Source organism: Eptatretus burgeri, chromosome 2, assembly GCF_056783735.1.
Source record: "Eptatretus burgeri isolate ZD-2024b chromosome 2, Ebu_testis_v1, whole genome shotgun sequence".
Taxonomy (NCBI): domain Eukaryota; kingdom Metazoa; phylum Chordata; class Myxini; order Myxiniformes; family Myxinidae; genus Eptatretus; species Eptatretus burgeri.
This window is the reverse complement of record NC_140962.1, coordinates 156,068,310-156,095,914: the sequence shown is the minus strand read 5'-3', so window position 1 is coordinate 156,095,914 and position 27,605 is coordinate 156,068,310. Positions and strand designations below refer to the sequence as shown.

Here is a 27,605-nt window from a genome sequence, read left to right as displayed (position 1 = left end):
AAAACAAAACCTGTTTAAAGGGTGGGAGGAGCTCCTTGTGAGCCAACGGCCATCCCTATCAAGTGCCCAACTGTGTCTGCAGATGTCTTCCTGCAGTTGGGTTACTCTTTTTAGGAGGTTGGTGGCAGGATTTGCACTCTGGCTAATGTAAAACCCTTCACTCCACAAAACGCAAGAAAACCGAAAAAAATGAAAACCCACCTCCTGTGCAGCTTCCCTCCACAGGGCAGCTCAATGGATGATGGGATTGGGGCAAATCCTTTGTGACCCCTACTCTTTGATGATAGCAGGAAAACCACGGGTGGGGTAACCTTCCCGGGTCAGATTGCGGTAGTGTGTAGTGGAATGGTGCTGAGGTGTCACCCACCAGACTGCGGTCTCCTCGGTTTATCTTGAGGCGGTCCCTTCGGGTGGGTGCCTGGAATGTCCTATCGCAAAGAGAGGATGATCACCTGTCTGTTATCATTTGAGGTCAAGCATTTGAGCATCGGTACTGCTGCACTCTCTGAGGTTCAGAGACCGAATAGTGGCGAGATCATGGCGGGTGGTAACACCTACTATTGGTGTGGTTGCTCTGATGGTTACCATGCCCAAGGAGTTATTGTAGCTGTGTCCATGAAGCTGATTCCAATGGTAATTGAGGTAACACCGGTCAACAAGCGTTTTATGAGACGAAGGATTCGTCACTCCTTGGGTGTCGTTTCTCTTGTCTCTGTATGTGCTCCGACTGAGGCGAGTGATCTCACCGTGAAGGACGCATTCTATGCCACGCTCGAATATGTGGTTGATCAGTGCCCCAGGTGAGATACACTTCTTGTCTTGGGGAATTTCAATGCATCGACTGGAACTGATAGGGATGGTTATGAGACATGTGTTGGTCCCCATGTGTCTGGAACTATGAACCAGAATAGCACTAAGTCCCTTGACTTTGCAAGAAGTCAAGGACTTAGGGTGGCTGGTTCATGGTTTCAGCGCTCACAGGCTCATCACTTGACTTTGTATTCACAGGGCCGGATTTAGGCATGGGCAAGCTGGGCAGTTGCCCAGGGGCCTCCACAACCAGGGGGCCTCCACATATTTCATGAAAAAAAAAATTGTAAGGAAAAATGTATTTGTGAGTGCCTGAATGGTAGTTGGTAGTGAGTGGAACAGATACAAGATTTTCATCTTATCTCATTCTCTATTTTATAGAGAAGTCAGTTGACTGCTATGGGAGTATGGGACTTTGCACATCTCTTTACTATTATTATCCTCAAATTTTTCAGGTTGCATTTATGGTCTTTGCATTTTTTAGGGTACTTTAATAGTTAGCTTACGTTTGGTTAACCCGGCCTTAGCCGTTTGCACTTTGCACTACAAAACTGTTGAGGTATATTCGGCTCACATCATGGCGAGAAATAGTGGACACGCATGCGTGTCATGCGTGCTCACTTGTATCTTATGTGTACAGATATCTTATGTGAGACTGAGATTAATTAGATTTACATCGGGAACATTCAAATTTGTCTTCATCGAATCATCAATTTTGACGTAAACAACTAGTTTCAATACGATACAAATATTCTAAAATATTGTAAGCAAACTGTTTTCGATGTACAGATGAACAATCGCCATTTTTTAATGCATGAATCAATTCTTCTTGTAACCCCCCCCCCTCCCCGGGCAACCCCGGGGACAATGCAGAAAATCAAATTCCGGGGGTGGCCGGTGGGAAATTGTTTTATTAATTTTGTTCCGGGGGTATAGGGCGGGGATGCAAGGAGACGGAGTCTGTTAACTAAAGTATTCGTATTCAAAATGGCGACGAATTAATTGCAACTTTCATTTGAAAGATTTCTCAGGTAAACGGTAAACCTTGTGAGTTTGTTGGTGTGTCTGGTTGGAAAAACAAATTGGAAAAGTTGAAGACTGTTTAAGTTAATTTACATTTGAATTTGAAACTTTTGCAACTGGTAAGGAAGCTTTTACAGCCTAGTTTATTTAATAAGATTTTAAGAATAGTTAATGATTAAAACAATTTTTTATTTTTGGATTGAAAAGTATTTTCTACAATTTTTAAATTTAAGTTTATTGTGTTGGACTTTGTTACACTATTTATGACTATTAAATGCAAATATTTAAATTTTCGCAAACAAAAATAAACACAAATTTTCTTGCAGGAATGAGTTGAATGGACAGGCACAAAGGTCCACGACATTTTGCAAGTGTTGCTGCAAAGAGGAAAGTATCCAAGGAACGTACTGAAAGAGAAGCTCAAGAACTTGCAAAAACACGTCGAATGACTGAATTCTTCACTGAGTTCACTCGTCCATCAGCTTCAGAAGCAGACAGTGCTTCACCTTCAAATTCAAAACAACCAGATCAGGCACCTGCTGCAGAGACACCAGCCTCATCTTCATCCGGCCTGTCTACAGTAGAAAATGACCAGAATGTCGAGAAGACGGACACTGCTTCAAAGCAAGTGCTTCCAGAATCTCATACAAATACACAGGTTGATGACATCAGCTTATGGCCAGAGCATATGACGAAATCCTTTATTGACTATTGGGCTGTCAAAGGTGCTGAGGATCTCCACCACAGTGATGTCAAGTCTTTGGATGCTAAATCAGCAATACAAAAAGGTGCAAATATTGTTATTCGGAAATGTTCACCAGCTATGTTTGAGCAACAAAATCGAAATGGGGAAGTTGTAATACGTTCTTGGCTTTGTTTTTCACCAGCAAATAGTCGAGTCGACTGCTTCTTTTGCAAGCTACTGGGTGTTGCAAGATCCCAATTCACACATGATGGATTCTGTGACTGGAAACACACTAATGATCGACTTGGTGTCCATGAACAATCAAAAGACCACATTCAAGCAGTTTTGTCAGCAGCAAGTCGTGCAAAGAAAGCTGGACGTGTAGACTCTGAACTTGCACAAGAAGCAGATCGAACTGAGCAATATTGGCGCAGTGTTCTAAAGCGAATGGTCAGTGTGCTTAAATTTGCATGTGAATGAGGCCTCGCTCTTCGTGGAGATAACGAAACATTTGGATCGCCTCATAATGGAAACTACTTGGGAATACTAGAGCTTTTGGCTGAATGTGATTATTTCCTCAAACAACACATCCAGAATCATGCAAATCGGGGCAGTGGTCATTCAAACTATTTGTCTTCCACCATCTGCAAAGAACTTGTCAGACTAATGGGCAATCAAGTTCTGAATGAAATCATTTCATGCAAAAAACTGTCAAAATACTATTCAGTTTCTCTTGATTCCACAGCTGATGAAGGGCATATTGATCAACTAACTCTGATCTTCAGATGCATGGAGAATGATACACCAGTTGAGAGATTTGTGAAGTTCTTGCCAAATCAAGGACACAAGGCTCAAGAAATGTTTGAAGGATTGATGAAATTCCTTGCAGACCATGACGTTGACATTCAGAATTGTCGTGGGCAATCATATGATAACGCCTCAGCAATGAGTGTAAGATACAATGGTCTTCAAGCTAAAGTGGCAGCTGAAAACCATCATGCAGTTTGGATACCCTGTGCTGGACATTTACTTAACCTAGTTGGACAAGCAGCAGCTGAATGTTGTCAAGCAGCTGTGGCATTTTTTGACTTCCTCGAGGAAATTTATGTGTTCTTCACAGCTTCCACACAGCGTTATGAAATTCTTATAGACTCACTGAAGAATGTGGAATCTGGTCCTTTATCTGTGCCAAAGAGGGTTTCTACGACACGATGGTCCTGTCGATCCGATGCAGTAAAAGCACTCGTCCAAGGATATCACCCAATCCGTGAAGCACTTGCCAAAATAGCAAGAGATGAAAATGAGATGTCCAAATCACTTTCTGAGGAAAACGGTCTCCACGACAGGAAGTGTAACCTGAAGACTGGCATCTATGCTGTTTTTCGGCATGACATTCTTGACAGAGTTAACGCCACAAGTCGCATGTTGCAAGATCCAAAACTTGATCTGAACGCAGCAGTAGCAATGTTGAAATCTTTGAAATGTTTTGTATGTGAAAAACGACAATGCTTTCATGTTTATGAGGAGAAGGGAAAGGAGATGTCTGGAACTGATAATAATGTGCAGACACACAATCGTCAACGAAATGTGCGCCTCAATCCATTGGATTATGGATGATCACAAGAAGCTACACTCTCACTGTCTGAAAAATTTCGAGCTCAGAATTTTCTTCCAGTAAATGATCAGTTTCTGAGTTCATTGGAGCAACGATTGGAAGCCTATGAGAACACCTGTTCTCTTTTCGGTTTCTTGCGTAAACTGGAATCACTGGACTGCGATGAAATCGAAGCAGCTGCAGCAAAATTGGTTGCTGAGTACAAGGATGATCTGGATCAAACACTTGGTGTTGAACTTGTGCAGTTTGCAGCCTTCCTCACTCATTTCCTGGAATATGAAGATGACAAGATAGGAGATAACATTTCCTTTACAAACTGTTGATGGACAAGAAAGTTGCGGATACATTTCCAAATGTCGAGATAATGGCACCGATGTACTTGGTGCTCATGGTCACAAACTGTTCTGGAGAACGTTCATTCAGTAAATTGAAGTTCATCAAGAACAAACTACGTACTACAATGTGTCATGATAGGCTCAGTCACCTGGCCTTGATGAGCATTGAATGTGGCATTCTCAGAGAGATTGACTTCGCCAAATTGATCCAAGACTTTGCAAGGGTGAAGTCTCATAAAGTGCCTGGTGGGTCTCATCAGTGGTCTGTAAATATAGGTATTGGGTACTGTACTAGATTGTAGATTCAATGATTGATCATTATTGACCTGCTTGCTTATTCACTACACTATTCAGATTCTTTACACTTGAAACATGGGAACTTCCAACTTCGTAGATTCTGAAAGTTTGATCATGATGTTTAAAGATGTGCCTGCTTGCTTATTCAAATTCTTTATGCTTGAAACATAGGAACTTTGCAGATTCTTATAATCTTATAGATTGATCATGATGTTTATAGATGTACAGTGGGGAGAACAAGTATTTGATGCACTGCCGATTTTGCAGGTTTTCCCACTTACAAAGCATGTAGAGGTCTGTAATTTTTTATCATAGGTACACTTCAACTGTGAAAGACGGAATGTCAAACAAAAATCCTGAAAATCACATTGTATGATTTTTAAATAATTAATTTGCATTTTATTGCATGAAATAAGTATTTGATCACCTCCCAACCAGTAAGAATTCCGGCTCTCACAGACCTGTTAGTTTTGTCGTTAAGAAGCCCTCCCAGTCTCCACTCATTACCTGTATTAACTGCACCTGTTTGAACTCGTTATCTGCATAAAAGACAGCTGTCCACACTCAATCAGACTCCAACCTCTCCACAATGGGCAAGACCAGAGAGCTGTCTAAGGACATCAAGGACAAAATTGTAGACTTGCACAAGGCTGGGATGGGCTTTAGGACAATAGGCAAGCAGCTTGGTGAGAAGGCAACAACTGTTGGTGCAATTATTAGAAAATGGAAGAAGTTCAAGATAAGTCAATCTCCCTCGGTCTGGGGCTCCATGCAAGATTTCACCTCGTGTAGCCTCAATGATCATGAGAAAGGTGAGGGATCAGCCCAGAACTACACGGCAGGACCTGGTCAATGACCTGAAGAGAGCTGGGACCACAGTATCAAGGAAAACCATAAGTAACACACTACGCCATCATGGATTAAAATCCTGCAGTGCACGCAAGGTCCCTCTGCTCAAGCCAGCACATATCCAGGCCCATCTGAAGTTTGCCAATGACCATCTGGATGATCCAGAGTAGGAATGGGAGAAGGTCATGTGGTCTGATGAGACCAAAATAGAGCTTTTTGGTTTAAACTCCACTCGCCGTGTTTGGAGGAAGAAGAAGGATGAGTACAACCCCAAGAACACCATCCCAACCGTGAAGCATTGAGGTGGAAACATCATTCTTTGGGGATGCTTTTCTGCAAAGGGGACAGGACGACTGCACCGTATTGAGGGGAGGATGGATGGGGCCATGTATCGCGAGATCTTGGCCAACAACCTCCTTCGCTCAACAAGAGCATTGAAGATGGGGCGTGGCTGGGTCTTCCAGCATGATAACGACCCGAAACACACAGCCAGGGCAACTAAGGAGTGGCTCCGTAAGAAGCATCTCAAGGTCCTGGAGTGGCCCAGCCAGTCTCCAGACCTGAACGCAATAGAAAATCTTTGGAGGGAGCTGAAAGTCTGTGTTGCCCAGTGACAGCCCCGAAACCTGAAGGATCTGGAGAAGATCTGTATGGAGGAGTGGGCCAAAATCCCTGCTGCAGTCTGTGAAAACCTGGTTAAGAACTATAGGAAACGTCTGATCTCTGTAATTGCAAACAAAGGTTTCTGTACCAAATATTAAGTTCTGTTTTTCTGATTTATCAAATACTTATTTCATGCAATAAAATGCAAATTAATTATTTAAAAATCATACAATGTGATTTTCAGGATTTTTGTTTGAGATTCCATCTTTCACAGTTGAAGTGTACCTATGATAAAAATTACAGACCTCGACGTGCTTTGTAAGTGGGAAAACCTGCAAAATCGGCAGTGTATCAAATACTTGTTCTCCCCACTGTACATTTTTATTCAGATTCTTTGCTCTTGAAAAATATACTTTATGGATGACTGTAAATATATATGTCTTGTCACCTTTTTAGTATTCTAAGGTCGGGTGGGCCTCCACTACTGAAGGCTGCCCAGGGGCCACCACATGTCTAAATCTGGCCCTGCGTATTCAAACGCTGGCGATGTGGCAAAGGATTTTGACCACGTGCTCGTTGATGGTCACTGGAGGATGATCCAGAACTGCAGGGTCTTCTGGAGTGCTCAATTCCTCAATACCAACCACAGGCTTGTGGTGGCAACTCTGAAGTTGCAACTTAAATCCAGGGGAATCGTACCATCCTAACCAAGGCTGGATGTTGGCAAGCTCAAGGATGAGAGGATAGCTGAGGAGTTTGCAAATGGGCTGTGGGAATTTGGGGGGCCTAAGTGCTTTGAGGAATCCTGAAAATTGTTGAGTGCCTTCAAGACCACCATCCTTGATGTTGTCGGTGGATGTCTTACGGTGTGGTGAAGAATAATTTTGTCTCAAGGGACAATGAATACCATTAACCAGTCGCACGGCCAGGCTTAATGCCAGAGCTGAGTTGTTTAGGGAGTTGAGGCGTAAAACTGCACATACGCTGAGGGTGGACAAGGAGGCCTATGGGCGAGGAATCTGTGAGCGGTGTAGAGCATCACCTGTGGTCAAGTGATTCTCATCCTGCTTACAGGGGAATTTGTGCATTGTGTTCTTCCAAGCCCACGCCTCGGTGTACTGCAGTTAGAGCAGAGGGTGGAGGGCTCTTGACAGAGGAGGCCGAAGTGAAGGCCTGCTGGGCCGGTTATTCGAGCAGCTGTACCAGGCTGATCCACCAGCTGTTGAGTTAAATATCAGCTGTGTTACTATCCATATTGCTGACCCGCCAATCAACTGTAGTCCACCTTTGCTTTTGGAAACACAGGCTGCGGTTAACCGGTTCAAATGGGGTAAAGCTCCTGGGATCTGTTTGCATCCATGCTGAACTTCTCAAGGCTGGTGGAAATTCTGTACTCATGTTGTTGCATGCAGTTCTGTGCTCTACCTGGAACCCAGGCATCATCCCAACTGACTGCAAGAGGGGTCTTGTTGTCCCTCGATGGAAAGGGAAGGGTGATCGCCCTTCCCTTTCCAACTACTGAGGGGTGATGCTGCTCTCAGTGCCGGGCAAGGTATTGGCTCGGATAATTATTGAGAGGGTTCGTCAACATCTGCATGAGCACCAGCATCCAGAACATTTAGGCTTTACACCAAAGAGGTCAACGATTGACCGGATCCTTGCTCTTCTGATCCTCACCAAATGCAGACGAGAGTTTCGGCAGGGGCTGCTTGCAGCCTATGTTGTTTTCTGTAAAGCGTTTGATTCAGTGAATCGGGTTGCCCTCTGGAGGATTCTTAGTCTTCATGGGATGCCACCAAAACTGATCGATCTGATGTCTGAACTACACTCTGGTACTGAGAGTGCTGTGAGATGTGGTGATACCATTTATGACATTTCCAGTTGTTACTGGAGTTCATCAGGGGTGTGATCTGGCCCTCACACTTTTCAGCATTTGTATGGACTGGATTCTGGGAAAATGTCGGAGAGATCAAGCTTTGCTGCATCGTTTGGGAATGTCAAGATCTCTGACCTTTATTTCACAGATGCAGTCATCTTTGCGGAGACTGGAGATCCTTTGGGGGGCCCTCAGGGTGCTGAATGAGGAGTCTGAGCCGCTGGATTTACATGTTTTCTCTGTCAAAATTAAGATCCACATTTCAATGACATCTTGGATGCTGCTGTCTTCTTTGAACTTGTTTGTGGTGAGGATGTTGAGGTCAGGGAGAGATTCACTTCCCTGGCAGTGATATTCATGTCTCTGCTGGCTGTGAGCCAGAAGTCAACAGACGTCTGGGTCAGGCCTGGGGAGTCATGGATTCACTGGATCATAGGGTGGGGTGCTGTTGGTACCTGTGTAGGACTACGAAAGTCCGAGGGAGCCTCGTGAGTGGAGGAGGCCAATGGGCCGACCATGTGCCTCGTGGTTGCACCAGGTTGATAAGCATCTTAAGGAGATAGGGATGTGCCAGGCATCTGCCTGGGGGATAGCCAGGCGGAGGCCTATGGAGTGCCAGTGGAAAGTTGACGTAGCGACGCGCTGCTCCGGTGCATGCTCCCATACCTGACTTGACCTGATCAGCCGACAAAGATGCCGGAGGCATTATGTTTTCAAATTGTCCATCCGTGTGTCCATGATCAGTTTTTCGCTGCTGCGATAACCAAAGAACGGCTGAAGTGGTACGAGTAAAACTTGGTACAAGTATGTATAATGATGTGTACCGAAACTGATTAGATTATGGGATCAAAAGGTCAAAGGTCATGCCATGTAAAAATGTGATATTTGAGAACAGCTGAAGGGATTTAAATCAAACTTGTTACAAGTATGTATAAAAGATGTAATAATGTGGGTGAGGGGGTGGGGGGAGGGCATATCTGTCGACGACGTGACGTTCTGGTTCTTCTTCATTATGATTCCTGAAATCTGCTCAAATGGCAAACTTTAAAAAGTTATCATCCTTGATTTTCATTGTACTTATCCTTATGCTTTCTTGCATGTTGTTCCAGGCCGTGTCTTTGGATGGGACGTTGTTTGATAAATCGGGGATTATTTCTGGTGGAATGAGTGATCTGAGGATGAAGGCCAAACGCTGGGATGACAATTCCATGGAGAAGCTCAAGGAAAAGAAAGAGCTATTGACCGAAGAGCTCAAGGTGATGTGATGTGATGATGGTTGACTCAATGCATGAAGGGTGCATCCCGAGCCTCCTTCCAAATGGTTGGTTTAATTTCCTTGACGGGATTTGAAAAATAACAAATGAGGGTTTGATACTAAAGCAGCCATAACATTGAGTTTTCTGTGTGACGTTTCAGCACAATCGCAATGTTCTACGGAAGGATGCTGAGCTGCGTCAGGTTCACACCCAACTGCACGGCTTGCAGATTAGGTCCAAGTACACACTTAGTGACCAGGAACAAACCAAGCACAAGCTACAATTTTCTATGCAGGTGTGGACTTGGTTGAAATGTTAACGGTGACAGGAATTTATATCAGGTGTAATGAAGAACTAGTCTTGCTGGTGAAGAAAGCCCGGTGTTGATCTTTGTCGGCGGACAGGTAGAACGACGGAAGTAATTGATGGAACATTGATCGAGATGTCATGCTCCTTGCTTCCCAAAGCGGTTAGCATACCTCAATCTGCCTTATGTTGACTACATCCATTATATGAAAAATGGATCGGGAATTGTGGAGGATAATGAACAGGGCGTTGAATGAGTCCCAGATTAGCCATCTTTCAGTCCAACCTCATGGACACTGGCACAGACATTGTTTTCCATGATTATAGAGATTAGTAAAAACATATTTAATAAACTATTGAACCCACACTTGATTGTATTTGCAGGAGGTTGCCAGGCTTGAGACAGAGTTCTTAAACGTTGCTCCACACCTGAGTGAGATACAAGAGAACATAAGCTGTCAGGAGATTGAAATCATGAAACTGAATGACCACAATAACCAGGTTTGTCCAGGTTTATTTATTACTCGTCAAAAAACACACAAACCACAGCAAGCACAGTGGAAATGTGATACGTGTTTTGAACTGGATCGCTACTTGAAGATCTGACAGTTAGCCGAGTAATTGGATGTCATCACCCAATAATTTACATTTGCGATGCAAACTACATCGATCAGTCAGGGATTGCAAACCCTCGCCCAGACTTGTTTTGTTTGGTGTATTGTGTTTGGTTCTGTGTTTGTGTGGTGTGTTGACACATTGATGATGTGGGCTTATGTTTATACGATTTCCAAACACACCTTTTCTGTTTTATTGCATAAGATTCAAGCTTCGATTGTATGTACTTTATAGATGTACTCACGTTCCGATAGTTCATACTTTATTGACATACGCACGTTTCTCATTGTACATACTTTATAGAACAAGGAAAAAATGTGTCCAAGAGCCGCGTCCTAAAGGCAACAAGGACAAATGTGTCCAAGAGCCGCGTCCTAAAGGCAACAAGGACAAATGTGTCCAAGAGCCGCGTCCTCAAGGCAATAACAACAACTTCCGTTATTTCGTCACATACCTTGATGGAGCCAATAGCGAGACCCGTCATGGAGGCTCCTGTTCATGACGAGAAAATCGTGTATTTACGAAATTACAACACATTAAATGGAATGATCTCTAAATAGTAACGTGAACTTTTCGAAACAAAAGCAAATGTCTGAATATATTTAAAAGTTGATGATAGACGCTCTCAAAAGGCACCCTCAATGCGAGGATGTGTACAGGTGTTTAGTATTTAAGGAGATCAGGATCCTGTATATAAAAGAGCCGAGTCCTAAAGGTTTTGTCTTCACCAGAAGAAGAACAACAACAAGAAGAAGAACAACGCGGAGCTCTCTTCGCTAGCGTTCGCTACGCGAGACGCAGCTAAAGAAAAACACCTTCCTAATGGCATGTACTTAATGGGATAGCACCTTTATAGATGTATGTGCCTTCTAGTAGTACGCACTTTATAGACTTGCTTGGTTGGAAAAAAGAAAAAAGGATAAGGTGAAAAATTGGCTACCACCAGGTGGAATTTGTGAGCTCCATTAGTTCATTAGGTGCGCTCAGACAGACAAGAAAAAGATGTCATGCAGAGCACGAGACTTGCAAATCCACCCCCCTCTGCAAAGGTTGCCATAGATACATCAAATTGTCTATTTCATTAAAATTAAAATTGACAATTTTAATCAAAGCTCAGGTGAATCGGATGAAAATTGATTATTTCTCAGATTGAAATTGATGATTTCGAAGTTTGACCTTGAATTGACCTCTTGACCTCGTTGGTTTCCAAATTAATTGATACACTGCAATTGCTGCTTAATTTCCAGGTTGATTGGATGAAAATTGATGATTTTTCAGATGAAATTTGATGATTTTAGCTTGACCTTGAGTTGAGCTTTTGACCTCAAATGGTTGCTTTCCCAATTCAGTGCTGGACTATGCAAATCCTGTTCAACTTTCAAGTTAATCGGATGAAAAATTACTTTTATAAATTTGACTTTAAGATGACCTTTGACCTCAAAATTAATATGCTTCTCAGTTGAGACTCCCCATTCAACTTGGTAAAATTTCATGATGATCGGTTTCGAATTGTGACCTGTAGGCGATTGACAGACAAACACGAAAAAGACGTGTGGAGCACGATATTCCATAAACCTTACAAAAAACAAATTTGACTTCAAAAATAATTGGTGGTTGAATTAAATTACCAAATAGGCAACTCCTCTTCAAATTTCAAGCCAATCTGATGGAAATTGACAATTTTAGAAATTCGGCCAATGTCGACCTTTTGGCCTTGAACTCAACAATAATTGGTTGAATTCAGTGACCTGAACTATAAATCCTCTTCAAATTTCAAGTCAATCGGATGAAAATTGTGGATTTTAGAAATACCACCTTAGTTGTTGACCTTGGCCATATGTTGACCTCAAAAATAATTGACTGGTGGAATTCAGTGACCTGCAACATAAATCCTCTTCAAATTTCAAGTGAATCGGATGAAAATTGAGGATTTTAGAAATCTCACCAAATTTGTTGACCTTTTGGCCGCGGTTCACATCAAAAATAATTGGTGGTTGAATTCAGTAAGCTGATATGAAAATCCTCTTCGACGTTGAAGTCAATTGGATGAAAAATGACGATTTTAGAAAGATGACCTTTGACCTCAAAATCAACAGGCTTCTCCGTTGAGACTACCTCTACAACTTGGTCAAGTTTCATGACGATCGCTTTGGAATTGTGACATGTAGGCAATTGACACAGATAGACAGAATACCAAAATCAGGTCAGGTATGGGAGCATGCACCGGAGCAGCGCGTCGCTGCGTCCACTTTCCGCCGGTACACCAGAGGCCTCCGTCCGGCCATCCCCAAGGCAGATGCCTCGCACATCCCCATCTCCTTGAGATGGTGATCAACCGGCTGCAACCACGAGGCACGTGGTTGGTCCATTGGCCTCCTCCTCTCACGATGCTCCCTCGCTGAGAGAATCTGGTGAGCAGGATCGGTGTCAGGAAAACGAGTCACATGTCCAAACAGCCGCAGCTGAAACTCACAGACTATGCAGGTAACAAATGTCATTGGAGTCTCTCTCAGCAACCACTCGTTGCACACAAAGTCCAACCAGCGATAGACAAGGATTCTCCGAAGAGACCTGATACCAAAGGAATTAAATCTCCATCTCAGATCCCTGGTCAGAGTCCAAGTCTCGCATCCATAGAGCAAGACTGGAAGCACCAAGGACCTGAAGACTTGGACTTTCTTCCTCCTGCACAGGTACCGACAGCGCAACACCCCATGACTCGGTGAATTCATGACTCCCCAGGCCCGACTCAGATGTCCATTGACCTCTGACTCTCAGCCAGCAGAGACATGAATATCACTCCCAAGGTAAGTGAATCTCTCCGTGACCTCAACGTCCTCACCACAAACAGGTACAAACAGGATAGCAGCATCCAAGATATCATTGAAAGCCTGAATCTTAGTTTTGACCCAGGCAACCTGAAATCCCAGCGGCTACGACTCCTCATTCAGCACCTCGAGGGCCCCCAAAAGGATATCCAGTCTCCACAAAGATGACTGCATCATCTGTGAAATCAAGGTCAGAGATCTTGACATTCCCAAACGATGCGCCGCAGCTTGATTTCTCCGACATCCTCCCCAGAATCCAGTTCATACAAGTGCTGAAAAGTGAGGGGCCAGTACACACCCTTGACAAACTCCAGTAACAAATGTAAACAAGAAAATGAGCAATCAGATTGCAAACCCTCACCAGGAATTCTTTTGAGTGGTGAATTTCTACAGATTGTCAGGTAAATCCTATATGGCTGCCAAACCATGTGACCAATGACATTGTTATGTATGTGTGACTCTTTTGCTCATTATGAATAGGCGGTCATATTGTTGTGTGCCGGGGTTCGGTGGCGATAAACGACCACTAGGTGGAGCAGTAGAGTCGTTTCCACCGAACACTCCGGAATTTAGGTCGTGACTCTCGGATAAGTCCGAAAGGTCATGGGTCCCTTAGCGGACCGTCGCCGCCAATATTTTGACGGTGTGGGGTAGTGTTAATTGCCAAATTTCAATATACCTAAATACCCACGTCGTCCAACTACCGGGGAAAACCACACCCTCGACCGACTTTGTCCAAATCGAGTTGCTATCACTGACTCTGATCCGGCGTAACCGAGTGGAAGTTACCAAAGCCGCGCCGGACCAAATGAACAATCCACGGCACGAACGGCCCTACCAATTCGCAACATGCACCATGCTAGGCCAATGGATGAAAGCACAGAAAACGAGCTGGTACATTTAACAGGGGTTTATTTTATAATGGAGGGGGACACAGAGAGCAGAGTTAAACCGAAGAAAAGCAATGCAGGTATGTACAAGGCACTTACACAATTCTACTTAACGGACTGGCGCCACACACAAAAGAACTGGGCTGGCCGGCCTTTATTGAGGCCTCCAGCTCGGAAGGAAAGGCGAGCCGAAGGCCAGGGTCTGGCTTGCACCTGTCTGCCTCGTGCGTTCTACGTCAATCTGGTCGCGTGGCGGGACTCGAACCCACAGCTTTCACGCAGCGCCAAGCACTAGGGATCGCGCTCTCCAACTGGCCACACACCGATCAACCAAGACCAAGGAGAAGATCAGAGACTACGATGACCCAGGACCAGACGAACCAGCCAACACCAAGACCCGCGACCCTCAAGATGACCAACCTCCCCAGTCTGGCGTTCCTTTATATCTTTCTTCTCCGGGGTGAGAATATCGCCATGTGAGGCGGTCTCCACCCTCATTGGCCGGGTGTCGTGGGAAAGTCGCCCTCTGTGGCCATCTCAACCCCCATTTGCCGGGGTGTAGTGGGAAAGTCGCCCTCTGTGGCCATTTCAACCCTCATTGGCCGGGGTGTCATGGGAAAGTCGTCCTCTGTGGCCATCTCAACCCTCATTGGCCGGGGTGTCGTGGGAAAGTCGCCCTCTGTGCGTGATTGGACAAGGGGTGGAGTCGGAGCTGAGGCGATGAAAATCTCCGCCCACGTACGTGCTCGAACTCACGTTGGCAATGGCGTCGGTGTGTGAAGTGAAGTGAAGGACATTTGTTGTAAAAGAAACTTCGCTGCGCACACAAGTAATTCCCATTAGACACAGGTAGGGGACCCGAACTATAAACACATACTTATCGAGGTAACTAAACTTGGGGACTGCTTTGTGTGTGCACAAAGCTTCCAAATTCGTTACAATATGTGTAAAGTTTCACCTCGATCTTTTCAGCCATTTCAGAGAAGAAAATTTTTGAAGGTTTTCTCGTTTTTTTAAACAATATGGCCCCAAATCACATGACCGATGACATCATGAATTTTTTTTGCTGTGGACCATTTTATCTCGAGATGACCCTCAAAAATTTTCACACTAATCGGATGTGGCGCGCTCAGGGAGACGGAGCACGAACCCCACCCGCTCAGGCTGACGGAGCACGAACCCCACCCGCTCAGGTTGACGGAGCACGAACCATACCCGCTCAGGGTGACGGAGCACGCTCCCCACCCACTCAGGGTGACGGAGCACGCTCCCCACCCGCTCAGGGTGACGGAGCACGCTCCCCACCCGCTCAGGGTGACGGAGCACGCTCCCCCACCCGCTCAGGGTGACGGAGCACGCTCCCCACCCGCTCAGGGTGACGGAGCACGCTCCCCACCCGCTCAGGGTGACGGAGCACGAACTCCACTCGCTCAGGGTGACGGAGCACGAACCCCACCCGCTCAGGCGTGATGCGGTGAGTGAACAGTTTACTCATATTGACGTTGTGTGGTACCGTTATCGATAATGGGTGCTCGGCACTTGGCTGAAGCACCCAAGCAAGCACCTCAATTATATTGTTGATGAGGACCGTCTGGCCAAGCTGTCGCTGTATATCATGAAGGATCCCTTTAACTTTAAAGCCGGTCTTCACTGCGCATGCAGCAGTTAATGAAATAATATGAATGCGTTGAAATAATGACTTTGTCCATAAAAGCTTTGCTGCTTAATGCAGAACAACTCTGGAGACATCACAAAGTTCAATCGCCCGTGAAATAAACATTGCAGATAATGCACCATCTTGCTTGCTCGTCTGTGTATGCGTTATGTGTGGTACATCGGTTTGACGTCCGTGCAAACGTGATAACTTTATTTTATAATGTCCGTTTTTTACCACATTGGGTTTGATTCCCTGTAGAACATGTCGCGAAACCTACAAAAATATCGGCACAGATCTGTCAGTCGCTATGGATAGGCAGTCCATCTGGGGGACAGGGCGTGAGGTCGAATAATGAATGCATTAAATCATTTCACTCAATGAAGCTGGGTAATTTTGTTACGTTCCTAAATTTTGTTTTTCACTAACTTTAATTCTCCAAACAGTAGAACAAGATAAGTTTAATGTTTTGGAAATTTCACATTTTCTTGTGTATCTATGTTGAACGAGGGAACATAACCGAGCTTGCTTAAAGTAAATCGGTATGTCGGCTTCGTTATAAGACTCGTTATTTATTTAAATTATCAGATTTCACTCGGGATTTCGACACTTATTTAGTCCGGACGATACCCGATCCTCAAAACCGAAATATTATTTTGATTATGTACTTTAATTCGTCCATGAGAGTAGATCGTGGAAAATCGTATCATATAATGCATGACATCGCTCCACGCTCCTAATTTGAAAACGAGAGTACTCACAAAAGTCACGGTGTTTCACAGGAAGGTTGCTTCATCAATGTGGGTGCCCTCCCTCAGATGGAAGTTAAACTGGGTGCTCCATTTACCAGAATTGGTTAGTGGACATTGAAGATCCCACAGTGGCCTTCCCGAAGAGTTGGTGAGTTATCACCGGTATCCTGACTAAATTACAAATGAATGCTCTAACCTACTTACGACTTGGTTGAACATCAGGCCGGCTGATTCATGAAAAAACTTGGGCCGAGTTGTCATCTGCTGCTTGAACAAATTACAGATTCCTGATTTAGAATGGTGTGTTATAAGTGGTTCTGTTTTCTTGGATATCCCTCGACACTGGATTTACTTCACTTGCTATCTCAAATTGCGGTTTTTGTCTGGGCAGCATATCCTCCGCTACAAACAAATCCATGTTCCAGTTCACACGTCACACTTAAATGGCCGCCCTCGGCTACAAAGGCCAACCATTATTTCCTCTGCTGACGTAAAAATTCCAAACACCGCAAGTGTGCAAGTATTTTGTTTTCAATTCTTGACAGGTAGAGGACGAGGTTTTTCATGAGTTTTGTGTCTCAGTTGGAGTTTCAAACATACGGCAGTTTGAGGAGGAGAGGGTCAAGGAACACCTGGAGATCACCAAAAAGCGGTAAATAACATAAATTTTTACCTTTCCATTTTTCACTTTAACATTCGTCTGAAATTTTCACCTGTGTTTTTCAAACTTTAAAAAATGGGATTGACATATCACTTTCAGGATTATTACTTGGCACCAAGCACTGGCACTCTATGGGACACCAAAAGTATACATTGACAATGCAATAGCACACCCTGAACACCAGGAAATAGAATGAGCCTAACATGTCATTGAGATGGACAACGAAGCCCTAAAATGCCTGACCCACCATAACTCATTGGAACCACTGGGCAAGTGCCAAGTCCTTTGGAAACAGAAGACCTCGCACCCGGTGATGGCAACTCCTGCCTTTGGCGAAGATGCAAGATGACCATAGGCTCCAGCTTCCCTGTCTGACCCCTCATAACCTTTTCGCATGCAAATTATTTTGTCGCAAGTCATTTGTCTCACTTGACAGTTTCATTCTAAATGGCTGAATTTAATGCTGTAAATTTTTTTATTTAAATCACATTTAAATGTAATGCCACATTACACAGGCAGTTGCTTAAAAAGTGAAATAAACAGTTTTAGACACTTCATTCTAATTATGCTGCGTCCACATCTACAAACACTATGAGGGAAGTTCAAGGATCACGTGGATTGTTTTCCAGAAAATCAAAAGGTACAGAAAGGTCAATGAAACTTGATCTGTTTCTCACGGTATCCGTGTGCTCTATATACACAGTTGTTCAGTCAGTGGCATGGTGCCATGATGCCATCTTTTATGAGGGATACTCTCGATGCAGGCATTTCCGGACACATTTTTGACATCCTCATCGTTCGTAAGCTTAATGCCACTTGGATATACTTTGAGTGGTCCAGAAGGATAAAAAAAAAATCACAAGGTAACGAGTCGGGACTGCATGGAAAATAATTTGGACCCTTCAATTACATTCCTGCTACAGTGGTAGTGATCACATTTTCCTTTTGACTGTGAGTGAAATGACAGCCAAAAACAGCATACCTGTCTCACACATTTCCTTTCCGAACAACTCACTGTCATATTCTGCATTGATGGCTTTGTCACTGTCAAGAAATTCCATATTGATTGTACTGTTCAGGTCCTCAAGCTTTCTGCCTCATGATTCAAACTCAAACTATTTCGGTTGTTTGGACCAAGAATGCTGTCCGAGAACATCTCTGCTCGATGGTGTCCGAGAGCATCTCCCATCCATGCTGGCTCGCATTGACTCTGGTGTGAAATAATGGACCCAGGTCTCCTTACATTTCACAATATTTGCTCATAAATCATCTGGTCATCTCCCCTCTCTCTAGAAGGAGTCAGTAAATCACTTACACTGTGCCCCATGTACAAGGCAAAATCTTAAGAAGTCTCCCCACCCTTGTGTGTGAGTGTGGGTGGGTGTTATTTTGTGCGCATCACCTGACCCTGGGTACCCCAGCATGTATGCAGATGTTTGTGGAGATTGGCCCATCCATTTTCAATTCTATCATTAGCTGACCCACATATGTGTGTTTGCGTGCGCACCGCCCCCCCCCCCACACACACACACTTGGTATACACATACCTCCACCCCCCTAACACACACACACACACACACACACACACACACACACACACACACACACACACACACACACACACACACACACACACACACACTCAGTATACACATACCCCCGCCCCCAGACACACTCAGTACACACATACCCCCCCCACACAGACTCAGTATACACATACCCCCACACCCCCCCCCCCCACACACACACACACACTCAGAAAACACATACACACACACACACACACACACACACACACACACACACACACGCACGCACACACACACTCGGTATACACATTACACACACATACGTCCCACCCCCAACACACACATACCCCTCCCCCCCTCCACATCACCAAAGAAGGCAAGGAAATCCACAGCTTCCCGTTCGGTCGATCAGGGCCCTCAGAAGGCGAGCTGTCAAGCGGTCCATTGAGAAAACTCCCTGTTGCAAGGCAGCAGATGTTGCAGAGGAAGTCCAAGTTAGTTCAAGAACTGCCATGCGGTACCTTCATCAACTGGGCTACGGTGGGAGAGCAGCTAGGAGAAAACCTCTTCTTCGACCAGCCAACATTTAAAGGAGAAAGAAGTGGGCTGACGAGATGGCCACCAGACCCTTGGAGCTTTGGCAAACTGTTATTTTTTTCAGATGAGTCCCAATTTGCTCAATTTTTTGACAGTGGACATATGTGGGTCTGGAGACTTCCTAGTCAAGAGTTCTTTTTGAACCGATTGCAGCCAACTGTCAAACACGGTGGTTTCTCAGTGATGGTGTGAGGAGCAATCTGGAGCGCTAGTTGGTCAGAGTTTGTCGAGTGTATTGGCAACATCAACTCTGCGCTATACATTTCTATACTTGAGGATGGACGTCTCCTCATTTTCTCCACTGGTCAGATGATCAAAAACAACGCTTTGTTCATGGCAGATTTTGCTACATGCCACACTGCAAAAAAGACCAAAGAATGGCAGGACAGAAATGGGCTCAAGAGATTTCCATGGCCAAGTCAGTCTCTTGAGATGAATCCCATTGAACACCTCTGGGCTACATTGGTTCGAGCTGTGCGGAAAAGGACCAGGAAACCAACATCACGGGCAGAATTGCAAACCCATTTGTGTGAAGTCTGGGCAGAAATCCCACAAGAGAAAATTTCAGAAATCGTTAGTTCTTTGTTTCAAAGAGTAAAAGCGTTGAAATCTGCAAATGGCAAATCGACCAAATTCGAGTGTTTGTATTAAAATGGATCAAATGTACTTCAAATGTTCAATCAATAAATTATTTTAAAATCATGGTGTCTATTTACTTCTGTCATGTCTCTGTGCAGTAAAAGGTCCATGTCAACCTTGAACCACCGTTGTATATTTTTCTCCGTCGGTTTTGCTTTCCCTTTCACTGATCATTATGAATATGTGTGCAGTGTTGACTTTCATTATGGCAAATTGCTTTGCACTTTCATGGGATCATAAACACTCCAATGATGACATAAACTTGTATTATTTATCACATGACCAAATAAATCAATTGCTTTCATTCACATCGATTGCTCATTGTTAAAATTCACGTTATTGTCTTTAATATCCTGCCCTTTCATCTGCACTTTTCTCAGCTCCGAGTTTGAAAACCAAAAAACACGGCTCGTCATTCACCTTGAATATCAAAATGTGCAGTTGAAGGAAGAGGTGAAAAAACTGAAGCTGTGGGAGGACAATGTGAAGAAGGATAAGGATAACCTTGAACGACTGAAAATTGTAAGTGAGAGGTGACAGGTAAAACTGCCTTGAAGGTAACCATGAATGATCTTCTGACTTCACACCTGTGTTCAACATAGCAGAATCCACAAACATACATCATCCCAGGTAACAGGTGAAACAAACTGGAAACTGCATAACAGTGAGCATTATCACCAATAATCCTGATTATAATTCACAGAAGTGTGTGTGTGTGTGTGTGTGTGTGTGTGTGTGTGTGTGTGTGTGTGTGTGTGTGTGTGTGTGTGTGTGTGTGTGTGTGTGTGTGTGTGTGTGTGTGTGTGTGTGTGTGTGTGTGTGTGTGTGTGTGTGTGTGTGTGTGTGTGTGTGTGTGTCACACTACTCCCACAGTTGTGGCCAATTGCATCCAGACTTGCGATATAGGATCAGCATGACCCCAATTAGTGCATACAGGGCCCGATTTAGGGAAGGACCAATGGGGGACATTGTCCAGGGCCCAAACTCCAGGGGACCCACGAAAAACATGGTACATTAATTTATTTATAAAGCCAGTATTATCTATTTCCTTGTTGACTCAAAGGTAACAGAGCCAGCGAAGTTGTTTATTGGGTCACATCTGCTCTGTAAGGCTGGCAATTTGACTTTCCCCATCCAGTTTTTGATAAATTTGTGTTTACGTTCTGTAAAAATCATGATCAATTCGATATCACTTTATTAAGCTCTAACTGATAACACTGGTCAACAATTTTTTACTTTCTGAATGTTGTCTAGATTTCTACAAGTGAATTAGGGTATTCTGGCACTGCTGAATCAGGAAATGGCACCCGTTTCTCTCCATCAGGTCAGGTTTTTGTGCTAAGTTGATTTGAAAAAATCAGATCTTGTGACAAAATCAATTACATTTTTGTGGCATTATCAGCTGATTTTTGTCAACACATATCATCCTAAACATGTTTTTCAGAAAAAAAAATGTTTTGCCAACAACATTTATTGATTACATGATAGAAACATCGATTACTGTCATCTGAATGGTGGGCATTGATAAAGGTAAGTACAAGTAAATTGCATGTTGCGTCACCACTGTTCAAACTTCAGGGCTTGAACTTCCGTTTCTTCGAACTCCTGGAATGTTCAGCGGCAGGGAGGTCTCTCTTCAGATTCCAACAGTAGTCAGCCATCATGACTGCGTCCCAGCGACCCTGATACCTGGTCTCCATCTCCTTCATGTCCTGATGGAATCTCTCCCCCTGCTCGTCACTCATTGAACCCAGGTTCTCAGGAAACCGGTTCATATGTGAAAATAGGTAGTGCATCTTGATGCTCATGTTGCAGCCCAGTTTTCTGAAAGCAGTCAGCATGTTGTTGACAAGTTCTGTGTAGTTTCTGGCCTTATTGTTGCCAAGAAAGTTCTTCACTACCAAAACAAATGTTTTCCACGCTTCCAGTTCCACTTCGTTCATTGAGTTTTTGAACTCTGGATCTCTGATGAGCTGACGGATCTGAGAACCATCAAAGATGCCAGCTTTCAACTTCTCCATGGTCAATCCTGGAAAAGCCTGGCACAAGTAAGTGAAGCAGTCACCATCTTTGTCCAGAGCCTTGGTGAACTGCTTGATTAAGCCGAGCTTGATGTGCAGCGGTGGGAAGAGTATTCTGTCTCTGTCCACCAGAGGGTCGTTGATGACGTTCCTTTCTTTGCATGGCACCAATTCCTCCCGCACAGGCCAGTCCTTCTTCGTGTAATGCTGAGCACGGTCCCTACTATCCCACATGCACTGAAAACATGGGTACTTGGTGAAGCCAGACTGTTGTCCCAACAAAAAGTTCACCATCTTCAGGTCAACACAAATAAACCACTTATGCTGATCATAACCAATTTTCTCCAGCACGTACTTCACCGCTTCATACTTCTCCTTCAGTGTAGTCCAGTGAGCGATGGGTACAGAGGCAAACTGGTTGCCGTTGTGTAGCAGAACACATTTCAGTGATCGCTTGCTGCTGTCAATGAACAGTCTCCAATCTTTGGGTTCGTACTGTGGCACTCCAAGCTTGAGCAGAAGCGCATGTCATAAATTGGCGCATGTAGGTATTGTACATTCTTCAGAGTTCGTTATTTCAAGAAATACAACTTTTTGTATCACATTGTTACAAAATCTGCCCCATTAACTTTAGTTTTGATCCACGAACTTTATGCTTTGCCTCACCAATTTTTGGAAGATTTTGAGGTTTTATGACTTCAAACTGATCCCTTTTCGACATAATCACCCAGAACTATCGTACCTGAATACTTCTTGTCATTAAAATAATTATTTCCAATCAAAACAATTATTTGACATGACATTTTACCCCCACCAACTTCTTCTAAAATGCTCCACACATGCGTACATGTGAACAAAAATGTAAAAAACGACATGTGGCCATATCTCAAAAACTTGACCTGATTGAACAAAACTAATGTGAGTTTTGGATTCAGCGCATCAGATTCGTCCTAAATCAGCTTAAAAAATGCAGACAACAAATTTGTTGTTGACCAGTGTAATTATCAGTGAGAGCTTAATAAAGCTCTATCAATAATAATTAATTTTAAATTATAATTTAAAATGTTTTCACTTTTAATTTATTTTCAGTTTTAAAAAGTGTTGTAGTGAAATGTTTACAGATCAAAACACAGTAACGCAGTTCAGCTCTTTTTTTATTTTTAATTTTTTTAATTTTTTCGTCTTCCTACTACATTTCAAGTTTGGTGTGGTTGGGGGGCTCAACTACTCCAATGTCCCAGGGGCTGTTAAACTTAATTCCGGTTCTGAGTGCATAGGGGTGTTTTTATCTTTGCCGGTGGTCTTGGGGGTTGGGGGAGGGGGCAGTGCAAATTCTATATGTAAATATGTATCGTGTATTGCTGTTCCATGTTGGAGAGGGTCTTACAAGTCCCCACCTTTTTCAGTACAGTATTCCTTTCCCCACATTTTCCTGTGCAGTGAGGTGCTTTGAATTGTGCAGTGATAGGTATTTTGGAGAGGCATTTTGAATTTCACGTTTGAATAAGGATAATAACATAACCCCCTTGGCCGCTCCCACAGGGAGCGTTTGCTTGTAGTGTTAATAATTGGTGAAACGAAGCCCTAAAATGCCTGCACCACCATAACTCATCAAAACCCACTGGGCAAGTGGCGGGTCCTTTGAAACAAAAGACCTCAGATGGTTCTGATTGTAATTGGTGACTTTTTTTTTGTATACAGAGTCGAGGCTCACGGGGGAGCTAGAAAACAGAAGGTATGCAGTAGCTAGAATATATAATTTTCCAGAGAATGAAGATTAGGAATAGGACTGGGCCCAAGACCCAGGGAGATGAATTTACAGTGAGATGAGATGAAAGGATACCGCTGAGTACCCCACATTGGATACGAGAGTAGAGGGAGTGAGTAAGCATTATGTGAAGTTGGCTTTGGATGCCATAGGCAGAGAGTTTGGAGAGTAAGGCAGGATGACAGACAGCACCAAAAGCACAAGATAAGTCCAGAGAGACAGCCCTAATCTCACATGACTATTATAAGGCGCTCGATGGAGTTCTGCACTAGTTGATCATATTATGCATCAAACTGTACCAAATGGACCCCAAAATATGATGCAATGGAGGATGGAGCACAACCTTGAGATTCGTACATCATTAGGAAGGAATAATTCAAATTGCAGATGTTAAACTGAGGTACCTTCCAGGGAGATCGTCTCTCCTCCTGTTATTTTTAGCTCTGGACCCGTTTAAGCGAGATGCTCAGAACCAAGCCGTGGAAAAAATATAACCACCAACATCAGCTAAAAAAAATCACAGGCTCCAAAGACATTGAATGAAGTTGTAATTAGAAAAATGTGCAAAATGTCTGTTCAAAAAGCTTGCTTGTGGCTTAACGGTAAAGGCGGTTGGCTTAGGATCTTAAGGCCTGGTCACACCTTGACGTTTTAGCCAACGTATGCCGATTTTTGAATTTTTTTTCTAAAACGCTGGCACACGTTGAATACGTTATGGGTAAGTTTTGATAACATTGAGAGCACGCTGAAAAACGCTGCCATACGTCGTTGTACGTTGGCTTTAAACGTTGTACTTTTTGGTTGTCCTCAAATTTTTTCATGCTTGAAATTTCACGACGTATGCCGGCGTATGACTCACACGTTCCGCTACGCTGGCCACAAGTTGTATGCACGGTCTGCGATCGTTGACAGACGTCAACACATGCTACTTGTAAGTTAATCATAAGTTGAGACACGCCGAGGTAATGTTTAGCGTACCCGAAACTTATTTCTAACCTATGATTAACGTGTTGTTGGCACGTTACGCGATCATTGCCACACATCGACAGACGTTACTTTTAAGTTACTCATAGGCTGAAAGACGTCGGTATAATGGATGATCCTTGCATCAGCGTCCACGGCCACGGCCAGGACACTTATTTGCAGCATTCTTCAAACTTTTCTTCGGCATGACGAGGATGTTCACACTTCGATGTCTAGCTTGGCTATGATTCCAATTGTCCATCGGCAGCGTCTATTTAAAATAGTCGAGTTTGAGCGTTTTAACACGTTCAGAAGAAACGCTTCAAATTTCAAAACCCCAGCGTCAAAAAACAAAGGCGAGTGACACCAATTTAAATCGTTCATTGTAAACAATGAAAATAGCTGAGTGGTTCCGTTTAAAAGTCGTTGAGTGTAAAAAAAATCCAATTGTTGAGCGCAAGCGTCTACTTTCAATAGTGGAGATGCAGCCATTTAAATCGTTGAGTTTATCATTTAAATCGTTAAACGCAAGGACGATCCATCATAACCCACACCCTCCCCCTCACACTCACCTACTACTGCCAACATGAACAAACTACTACTAATACCAATACTAATACTGATACTGATACTGTTACTGCTGACATGGACATCGACTCAAAAAGGACTCGAAAACACTGTTGGGTTCCCCTTTTATGAACACCATTTTTATATACCAATTCCCAAAACCGCTGGGAACACGTCTACATATGGCAGTTGTAAGCTAGAAACACGTAAAAAAATTTTTTTTGTCGACCGGAAGACGTCATTGGAATACGTCTACATACGTCGATGTGTGTTGGGACTACGTAAAGAATTGGTTCAAAGCACGTCAAACATAAGTTAGAAATAAGTTTCGCGTAAAAAAGACATTACCGCGACGTGTTTCGACTTATGAGTAGCTTATAAGTAGCCTTTGTGGACGTGTGTAAGCGTCCACATATCGTGTGTAAAACTTATCCCCATCGCATGCGGAACGTGTGTCGTACGCCGAGTACGTCGTAAAATTTTGAACATGTTTAAAATTTCTTGACGTACTCTACTTACTACGACGTATGATAGCGTACTTTAGCGTTCTACTCGCGTATACCAAACTTACCCATACCGTATTTGACGTGCCCCAACGTTTTAGACACATTTTTCTTAGGTCGGCATAGGCTGGCAAGATCGCCAAGGTGTGACCGCGATGTTGACACTTCCATTTCTACGGCAGTTATGATTCGAATCGTTGTGCGTCAGCCCTTTAATAGGCTACGTCACGACATCGTCGGCGATGCGTGCAACGCGCTATGCCTAAGTTAGACTATCGTTGGGCATCGGATGTGTAGGCCGACAACAGGTTCAGCATTCGTTGGTATAAGTTATCTATAACACAACGAAACGTTCTGTGTCCGTTACCAATGCGTTATACATAAGACCAAGTCGCTATGAATACGTCCGAATCTTTAAAAAAAAACATCAAAAGTTCAACGTAAGCCAGCGTTTTACATACATTTTAATATGTTGCCATCGCTGGCTAAAACGTCAAGGTGTGACCGGGCCTTTAAGGTCTTGAGTTCAAGCCCCAGCCAGGCCAAAGTAACACTTGGTGGTTAACTCAGCCTTTCGTCCATAAAAAATGAGGGTAAGCCTGTTGAGTATCGTATGTTGGAGTGGTGACCCGCCCATGATTGTACCACGTGACCAATGAAACTACTTTGGCAGTCTTCGGAGCATGACGATGCAAGGATACACTGGAATGGCACTTGTTCGAGCACAAACCTCCACCAGGCTGAACAGTTTACGTTCTTTATCCCATTGAGAGGCCGGATCTGCATCCAGACCTTAACGAAAATCTAATCAGCTTGTTCTTGTCACGTACCTAATTTATCCACCAAGTTTTGTCAAAACCCATCCATAACTTTTTGAAACATCATGCTATATATCGTTTTTGGCCCTATCTCTCTATGGTGAAGAATCACGTAAAAAATTAAATTCTCATATCTGAATCCAGATCTGGATCTTCACCAAAATCTAATCAATTCATCCTTGTCGCACATCCAACCTGTCCGCCAACTTTCGTCCAAATCTGTCCATAACCTTTTGAGATATCTTGCTTACAGACACAAGCAGGGGTGAAATCATGGAAGGTGGACGGAGGTAATAAGGAATTGGCTTAACTGGGATGGAGAACGAGTTATAATACATGCCTAAATTCAAGGACACTCTATCAACAACTTAAACAAGATGGTGGGACTGAGTCAATCAGACAGGTGTAGGTGTTGCAAGGTATAAACAGAAAGCATGCTTCATCTCCTATACTATAGGGATTTAAAAAAAAAGCTCATGTCAGAACAGCTGCACACACAAAGGCACAACAATGTATGTGGAGTGAACCACTAGCACATCTGCAAAATCCTCAATATCCCAGTGTCATCATGGTCATGGAAGCACAAACCACAGGCAATCATCGGAAACGAGGACATAGTGCTCACACACGACCGCACTATCCCGTCAAGTGTAAACATTGAAATGAAACAAGGCATGCGACTGGACATCATGGTCAGATTGCTAATTTAGGTGTCAGTACTCAGTGAGTTTGGCCTAAATAACGTGGAAATTCTATATTTTTCAACAAACATGACCAAGTAGCAGGATCCGAAAAAGAAAGTGAAGAGAACCTGAAAGCTGAGGAGTGCCGCCATTGTGACTGAGATCGTTCAGAGTAACTGGAATAATGAAGTAGAGCCTTCCCGGGATTTAAAAAGTGAAAACAGGAAATATTACAACAAACGAAATACGTGAGGAGGTTGTCCTTGGAACAAAGTTATGAGAACATAACATCACAACTTGGTCCTTAAAACATGGTCATACAAAAAAAAAAGGAGGATACTTTGAGAACTGGGAGGACACAATTGCACCTTGTGAAACCCTAAAATGACTTCACAACTTATGAGAGAACACCTTGTGCACATCTGGAGATGCACCAGTGTGTTAGCGGGTCGTGCAGTATGA

At 43.7% G+C, this 27,605-nt stretch overlaps 1 protein-coding gene across 1 annotated transcript in view; it reads left to right on the top strand.

The window, feature by feature from the left end:
• The window catches only part of LOC147033654 (structural maintenance of chromosomes protein 1A-like), a 183,764-nt gene that overhangs the window by 81,598 nt on the left and 74,561 nt on the right, over positions 1 to 27,605 (top strand). The window contains exons 13-17 of the mRNA XM_085871737.1: positions 9,203 to 9,349; positions 9,510 to 9,644; positions 10,040 to 10,156; positions 16,940 to 17,046; positions 20,201 to 20,342. Coding sequence (XP_085727863.1) covers positions 9,203 to 9,349; positions 9,510 to 9,644; positions 10,040 to 10,156; positions 16,940 to 17,046; positions 20,201 to 20,342 — 648 coding nt within the window. The remainder of the gene's footprint in view (positions 1 to 9,202; positions 9,350 to 9,509; positions 9,645 to 10,039; positions 10,157 to 16,939; positions 17,047 to 20,200; positions 20,343 to 27,605) is intronic.